The sequence below is a fragment of the Leptosomus discolor genome, chromosome 1 (genome assembly GCF_034619465.1).
Source record: "Leptosomus discolor isolate bLepDis1 chromosome 1, bLepDis1.hap2, whole genome shotgun sequence".
NCBI classification, from domain to species: domain Eukaryota; kingdom Metazoa; phylum Chordata; class Aves; order Leptosomiformes; family Leptosomidae; genus Leptosomus; species Leptosomus discolor.
The window spans coordinates 169969830-169978678 of NC_141391.1; the positions used below are offsets into that span (position 1 = coordinate 169969830).

General features: G+C 35.5%; 1 protein-coding gene across 1 annotated transcript; it reads left to right on the forward strand.

The window, feature by feature from the left end:
- Positions 1 to 427: 427 nt before the first annotated feature.
- On the forward strand, positions 428 to 8535 carry KERA (keratocan). The gene is made up of 3 exons (XM_086471086.1): positions 428 to 561; positions 2084 to 2976; positions 8363 to 8535. Coding segments are annotated over exons 1-3 (1068 nt in total). The 5' UTR covers positions 428 to 559.
- Positions 8536 to 8849: the final 314 nt, after the last annotated feature.

The following is an 8849-nucleotide window of genomic DNA, read 5'->3' on the forward strand; positions in this document are numbered from 1 at the left end:
TTAAAGAAATGAAAATATGTTATTAAAAAATTCTTAGCAAATGCTTTTGCTATCTTCTTCTTCTAATCAAGAATTATGTCTTTAAATGGCGTGGCAGCATCTGCATTTGATAAAAATCAAATAAAATATTTCCGTAGAAACAGATGGCACTGTTTTTAATTATTTGTGGCCAGTTCAGGTATTATGAGAATGAATTATGATGTAAGCAAGCTTTGCGTGTAAAGTATCTTCTGACAAAAATTTTGAATAAAGGTACATTTTGTGTTACCTGTTTCATCTAGACCAGTTCCTCTCATCTGCTAAAATCTAAAAATCAAATACTTTCAGCTCTGTGGCTGCGTGATATTAAAGTCAGGATTTCTTGTCTTTTCCTGCCTAGGTGCTGAAGTGCCTTAGTTATTTTAGGGGTTAAAAGCTGTAGCCACTGATGCATATATATTAGGCTGTATTCATAGAACACGGCTTGTAGCCTGACTCAAGCTATTACAGTCTAACAACAGTGACCAATAGAAAGAGAAGAAGATCCAAGAAAGCTGAGGTAAGCCCAAACTCTGAAGCAATGTCAAATTAGAAACAATAGCTAATAAAGTGTGTATAGTAATACATCTGGGAATACTAGTATGTACTTCAAGTTTTACGTGCTATTAATTCTTAGGAGGACAGGAAGCAAACACAGTGGTTAGCAGCCAAAGGCTGTGAATTTACAGTGATTTCTAACTGGCTTCAGATAGCTCCAGGAACTTGACTAAAAAGGTAAATTACTTTATATTTCTTTTTTAAAATGTTATTAAGGTTGTGAACATTTACACAGTGAGAAGGTATCATTTCACTATGTAAATTAGGGATGTTATTCTTTAGAAATATTTTATTTTTCTTTTTTGGAATGCTTCCAGATAGCAGTTTCTGAGGCTGGAAGATTTGTAGGATACTGCACTTGTTACTGTTAATAAAAAATGTTGAAAACTATTAAATGACTACATATTATATATAGCAACTTATCTGAGCTCTTAACCTTACTGTTTCATTAACTCTATGAAAGAATTTACTTTTTATTTAAATACTATTTTTACCAAAACTGACTTCCTAAATTTGACCAGAAATTTCAGCTATCAGTCTCTTTCCTTTGCGTTGCAAAATGCTTGCTAAACTTCAGCAGAAAGCAAGCAAGATAACAGAGTTTGTGAAGCACTAGTTTTCTGCTGCACAAATATTTCCTTTTGGAATAAATTCTCATTGATGATTTTGTTCATAATTTAATGGTGGAAAAGGCTAAACAAAGCAAATAATTAAGTAGGTAATATAGGTACAAAATACATGAGTGTATACGATATAATTTGTCTAGGACTTACTTTTTGTGTCATTTAGTTCAGGCATTTGTTTTGGCTGCCTGCTTCAGAGAAGGGAATTAATAACTTTGGATAGGAGACAGTGAATGAGGGAGGGGAATGGATTACTCAAACATATTCCCTCCAAGCTTTTTAAGAACATGCCCAACAAAGAGCTGTTAAAACACTCTTTCATCTTTCACTTTTCTGTGATGAGAAAAGACCCTGGAAAATCTGATCCAGATGCCATTATAATTTAAGAGAAAGGAAAAGCAGAAAATTTGGTATGATTAATTTTAAAAGGAGAAATACTGAGTACAATAGTATTTGTATCATCATGGCATGGATAGCTTACTGAAGATGGCACATTATATAAGTAGTTTATAGATCTGTACAGGAAAATTTAAATAAATTTATAAGAAGCATATATATATCTATGTGATTTCACATCAGAAAAATTATCTGTGTTTTCAGGTTCTTTGAAATGATACTTGCATGAACATCAGTTAAAATGGTAGCCAATGTGCAGTCTAAGTAGAATCAGGAAAATATTCTTCAACATATAACACTGAATTGTTTATACCTCTTATATTACTGCTCATATTTTCCTTAACATGCCATAAGTAATATGACAGAGGACAGAATCTGGCTGTTTATAAAGCAAATATTATTTTCTGTGTAGTAATTCCTTTGTTAATCCAGTATGCTGTTAGAGAGTTCTGTTGAGAGACAGCTAATTGTTTTTCTCCCCTTCCAAGGCAAAAAATGACTCTAAAAGTCTGTACAAGCCTTTTGCTCTTATTCTTGATCAATTCTGTGTGGACTCGAACTGTGAGACAAGTATATGACGAGCTGGATCCTGAGCATTGGTCTCACTACACTTTTGAGTGTCCACGAGAGTGCTTTTGTCCTCCTAATTTCCCAAATGCATTATACTGTGATAACAAAGGACTTAAAGAAATACCTGCAATCCCAGCAAGAATTTGGTACCTCTATCTTCAGAACAACCTAATTGAAACAATTTCAGAGAAGCCTTTTGCGAATGCCACTCATCTAAGATGGATAAATCTGAACAAGAATAAGATCACCAACACTGGGATTGAGAGTGGTGTGCTGAGCAAGCTGAAAAGGCTGCTTTATTTATTCCTTGAAGACAACGAATTGGAAGAGGTGCCTGCCCCATTACCAGTGGGCCTTGAACAGCTAAGACTGGCTAGAAACAAAATCTCAAGAATCCCAGAAGGAGTCTTCAGCAATTTGGAAAACCTTACTATGTTAGATTTGCACCACAACAGTTTGTTGGACAGCGCTCTTCAAAGTGACACCTTCCAAGGACTCAACAACCTTATGCAACTCAACATAGCAAAAAATTCACTCAAGAAAATGCCTTTAAGCATTCCAGCTAATACACTGCAGCTGTTTTTGGACAACAACTCCATCGAAGTGATACCAGAAAACTATTTCACTGCAATACCCAAAGTGACTTTTCTTAGGCTGAACTACAATAAATTATCTGATGACGGTATTCCCCCAAATGGGTTTAATGTTTCATCTATTCTAGATCTACAGCTGTCTCATAACCAGCTCACTAAAATTCCACCAATCAATGCTCAGCTCGAGCACCTTCACCTTGATCACAACAGAATCAAAAGTAAGTGCGTATTGTCAGTCTGAGATCCTAACAAGACATAATTATTTTAAAGTGTCAACTACAAAAAATGCTCTTTGAAATAAAGAGATTAAAAATGTGCTGTAAATTATAGGGAGATAAACAAGAGGACCTCCCACAGGCCAGTTTCCAAGTCAAGTCTAAAATATAACCACCAAATATGTGCATGGAAGTAATACCACATGTGAAAAATGTTCATATCCATGCAGAAAAAGCACTCTGTGGATCAGAACTTTGAGTGGATTAAGGAGAATTTGTGCATTCACATTTTGGTATATACATGCCAGTAATCATTTTGTGGGAACAAATTAAGTTTCCCACAGAAAGTCTAGGAGTAATTAAGCAAGAAACAATAAAAAAGTGGGTGCAACAAGTTAGGATATTCAATCTACATCTGCATGACTTTTTTATTTCCAAAGTTCCTGAGCACCTTAGAGACTTCACTAAACTAAAGTAATTGCTGTACGCTCAGTTCTTCTGAATATCTCTCTGCCCACCTAAATTGTGTAGTAGATGCTTAAGGTGAGGTACCTTTAAAATAGAATACAAAGTTGGCTGTAGTCAGCACAATCTATTTCAAATATGGCAAATTAGAATGTGGATACTGAATATTTCAGGCTTGAATATCCTCCCCATCTTTTGGTTACTGTGCACAAAATGCTGATACTTTGGTTTAGTCTTCATGAAATATCTTTTCATTGACTTTACAGAAGCTTTGTCCTACTAGGGTTTATCCCCTCAAATGTCTTCTAACATTTTCCACTTTGTGTAAACAAGACAAGATTTTGTACTCAAGGCAACAGAAGCCTGTTGTTGTGTCATAGTTCTTCTTCTAGCACTGCTTCCAGATTTACCCAGGTGGAGCAGTGATGTGGTGGTTATGGACACTGGGTAAAGTATCTGCTCAGTAAGTCCTACAGACTTTAAATCCTTTGTTTCATGCCAAAAGCCAAAATCAAAGTGATGACTTTCTATTTATCACTGCACAGAAGGTAACTAAGTCTCTACGTTTGTCTTCCTGTCACCGTGATTTAATTGAATGAATGGTTCCTTATTCCTGTTTTTGTGTCACTGTAGTTCACAAATATACTAAAAATAGTCGTTTGGCTTCTATATGAAACAAGGACATATCAAAGGAAGATACCTATTGATCATTCAGGTTAATTCACTATATTTTGCAAAACAAATGTATAAAACATTGTAAAGAAAAATAAATTTTGTGCAACTGTCACATATTTAAGTAGCCTGCAAGAAGTCTAATGGTTAATTAGAGTTAGGGCTTGTGACATATGTTGTTACTGAACATATTTCATTGCCCCCTGGTTTCAAAGGGATTTATTTGAATTGCTTCGCTGCAAAGCCTCAGGTGCAGACTTTATCTCCTGTCACTTTAAGTGGACACTAAATTGAAATCAATGGAATGTAACCTGTCCAGTTTAAGAAATGTTTTGTGTTTAGGTAGTATTTAAAGAGCTGCAAAATTGTCTTCCTTTCCTAAATAAGTTTTTAAAAAAGGTTAAAACCATGAAAATCAAATGGTTAAAACCATGAAAATCAATGTGTAGTGTGTGCAAACTCAAGTCCCTTTTTCTGATGACACATGAGTACCCATGGGCCTAAATCACAATAGTATTCCACAAGCTTCATAGCCCTTAATGCCTTTACCACTTTTCAAAATTCATTACTCACTTAAGCACAACACTGTTCTTAATTTAAAAAAAAAAAAAAAAAAGTTTTTATTCTTAATAACTTCATATAAAGTAGTCAAAAAAAATTGAAAAAGGCAACCTAACACCTTAAATGAAATGCAGGTATTATGCAAGGCACATTCTACCACATAGCATAATTGTTCAAGAGGTCAGGGATAATGACATAGTCTTCATGAGACACTGCTCTAATAGATGGTATCTCAAAGGGCCTTTATGATCTTAAACAAGGAATGTAATTCCATCTGGCAGGAGTAATAAGATGTGGCATTAATTCTGCATGTTGTTTTTGTCTTCTTAAACCCAGGAGGCTGATGATCAGTCATTACTTTAGATAACCAATGTAAAACATTTGAAAGAAAAATTACTGTAAAAGCCTGGATCTGGTTTGTCCACACAAGAGTCTTTCTGAATATTTACTTTTACATGTGCAGTCCAAGCCCTTTTTGTAATATTAACCCCTGCACACTTGCCAATTGCTGCTTTATTTTCTCTTGGTGGTTCACAGTTACACTGCTGCCATTGCAAGAACTCAGACATCAAAATTTCTGTGTAAATACTATTTGTCTACTTTTTATTTTATGTTACTGTATAATATCAGGTCTTCATGCAAGTCTAAAGCCTTATTTTTCCAGAGACCATTCATGAAGATATAAGGTAATATCCTGAAGCCCGGTGAAGTCAGTGATAACCTCATCATTGGTCTCAGCGGAACCAGGATTTCATTTGAGGTCCCTTCCCCAAGGATCCCAACATGCAGAGGAAAAAAAAAGTACTTGAAAGTTGGAAGCAAAATCAACATAAACACAAAACTAATTATGGCTACAACAGATAGCGCACCATGCTTATTCCATGGCATTTTAAAACACATATGTTTACATATTTATTTATGAGATACACATGAGAGGCTCTGGGAGACGCCAAAGGATGGAAAAGGGAGTGTTAGATGAAGCAAAAAAGAGAAGGCGGCACAAAATGACGGTGTAACGAGTCAGCAAGTGTAAGCCGGTGGTATTGCAGTGCTATCAAAGAAGTGACAGAAAGGACTGAACAGTAGGTTCCCCTAGAGCAACATCAGGAGACTGGGATAGCTCCTCTGAGCTAATATTGTTCCATGTATAGAGAAAGGGAGAACTCCTTTGGTCAAGTATCAATGCCAGTCTATTAGAATCTATTATAGGATATTTGTAAAGAAGTGGTTGAAGTTACAGATCCTGACTTATTGTTAGACAACTGCATTGGCTTCTTTACTGGAAGAGCCCAGAAAGGTACAGATTTCCAGGCTGATCCATGACTGCTGCGGTTAAATATTATGTGAAAAGGAGAAAATGAGTCCAACTACTGGAGCTTGACTACAGTGACTGCAGCTAGAGGTTGCAAGAATAGAATAGAAATACCCTCACACATATAAATCAGAAGACATCTATCTTCTAGATCAATTTACTTTCTGAATATTTCTAAACTACGAGTTTTACTGGAAATGAAAGAGGATTTTCTGTGATTCTTCAGCAGACATACAGTATTAGCCATTAATGAGAACCTCTTCTGCAGTTTTCCCCTACAGCAGTTCCAGAGTCTCATTTTTAAATATTACACCACTTAACAAGACAGTTGACAACTGGTGGAATTCATCTCATTTGAATTAAGCATCCTAGATTTTTGTATCTAGTTTGGGTTAGTCATGCAGACCACCTACACAGTTAATGGAAAAAGATACACAATTGCAGAGGGAAAATCGTCACATCTTAAGGAGCTGTGAATCACCTTTTGGAAGTGTTCATCTCTCTCCAGAGTTTATAAACAGAGTACAAATGGTCTACTTATACTGACACTAGGGTGAATTGTACCCATGTAGATGGATTGCACTGTCCCTCTTGATTAAGTAAAATTCAGCAATATACCCATGAACAGGATTGCAAGACAAGACGAGACAGAGAGGCTTTTACTCCTCTGATAGTTTGAGTAGGATTTACCAATCATGGGAAGAGAACAATTAAAAAACCACTCCATACTACACATCATCAGGAAATAAATTCTTCATAGGTGGCCTGTGATTAGGTTACTGCTGCTTCACATTAAGCCTGGCATAATTAACCCAGTGAAAACTAGTGCAGTGGGATTATTTCTAAGTAAGAGAACAGAGATTTAGAACAGACTTGAAACTGTTTTATCTCCTAAGCACTGTAGTTCTGACCTGAAAAGGGAGATATTTTCTGTTACATAGAGTTGATTCACTTGTAAAAGTTTTAACGTCTGCTTTCATAAGTAAACCTCACTCTCAAGCTTCCTGTTTTGTAGCTTCACACATAAAAATAAATTGTAGCTTGTTTCTTCCAAAAATATCAAATGCTTATAGGCAAAGACGTTTTGATATCATGGCTATGACAAAAGCTTTAGGCCTTGGCCAGCTGGATGTATTTGTCTAGTTACCATGACAAAGGTAAAGTCCATTTCCAAGACACTGCAAACATCTGGAAATTTTTCAAAGTAAGGTTTTTTTTTTTCCTTTTCTGGGAAAAAAAAAATTCATCACGTTTTTTTCATCATGACATTTAACGAATTTTGAGGATTCTAATCAAAAGATATGTGCATATTAGCATTGCTAAATATAAGGGGAGAAATATTTTGGTAGAAAGCTTTTCTTTCCTTATTTCTGGGCTACTAAAAAAAATGTGTTTAAAAAAAAATAATCTGTTACACACACATTCCCTATTCAACCATTTTTTCCAGGTGGCCTGGGGCCAACAAGATCCTCAACCAGTCAGACCAGTAACTAAATACCATAATTTTGCCAAACGAATTTGACATCTTCGAAAAACAAACATCACTTCAGTGTTTTCTAGAATAAGGCCATTTTGAGGCTCAAATAGGGCAGCGGCAGCCTCACTATTCAACAACATAAGATAAAATATGAAAAGCATTTTAGGCAACTGACAGTGCAGAGGTAACTTAGCGGAGACAATGTAAAGAGCTCAATCTATTCAACTCTTAGGAAAATGGGTAATGATTTAAACCACAGTTTCCAATTTTATCTGAATTGAAAAAGGTTACATGTGATTTATACAGAATTTTAAGGATTTATTTGCTTTCAGATTAGGAAGACAAATATCCCATTGCACAAGTTATATTCTTGCAATGAAAACCAACCAAAAGCACAGACGTTAAAGGTCACAGACACTGTATGAAAAGCTCCTCTGATTCTAAACTGTTATCATTTTGAATGCAAGATCTTAATCAGGGAGTATTATCAGCTAAAATTAATGTACTGTCATTGCAGTAAGACATTCAAAATCCCTCAGCATTAATCTTGTTCTGATCTTTCTAAGGGCAGAGAGCTGTTTCTCAATGAGTAGTTACCTAGTAGTAGTCTAAACTAGTTTCCTGTCTGTTCAAGGTAAAATTATGCATCTAGTGGCCTTCATTCATAATTGCAGCACATTAAATATGTGATTCACTGATCTAGATTACATCATGTTAAGATGCTTTCTTGCTTGATCAAAAAAACCCGTTAATTGTTAATTTGGCTTTTTCCAACTCTAACAGGAGCAAGTGTCTCCCATACAAATGTCAGTGGAAGCCTGTTTTGTTTCTTTTCTAAATGAATTTTATCTTCATGAACCTTTCCCATGGACATTACCTAACATGTTGATCTACATTTTCAGGTGTCAATGGTACTCAGATATGCCCAGTCTCAATTGCCGTAGCAGAAGACTACGGTTTATATGGCAACACTCCTCGTCTCCGATACCTTCGCTTGGATGGAAATGAAATTCAACCTCCAATCCCATTGGACATCATGATATGTTTCAGACTACTTCAAGCTGTCATCATATAAAGACCTTGCTGTGTCACTCTTGTGCTGTGAGAGTGCTAAGATACAAGTTTTGCTGGAATGAAACTTGTTCTAACTTGTAAATCAAGAAGTAACAGCTTTAAATTGAATTTAATTTTTTTCTTTGCTTGTATCTTTTCTACAGCTGAAAAGATTGTTCTACATTCAGAAGAGATTGGACATGAAACGTGTGCTTAACACTTTACCTAAGAGTTCCTGATGCTAATATATTGAAAATCATCTGTGTAAGATCCTAAAAAATATAAAGCAAATTCTTGTCTACTCCTTCTTGTCAAATGCTACAATGTCTATCCTGT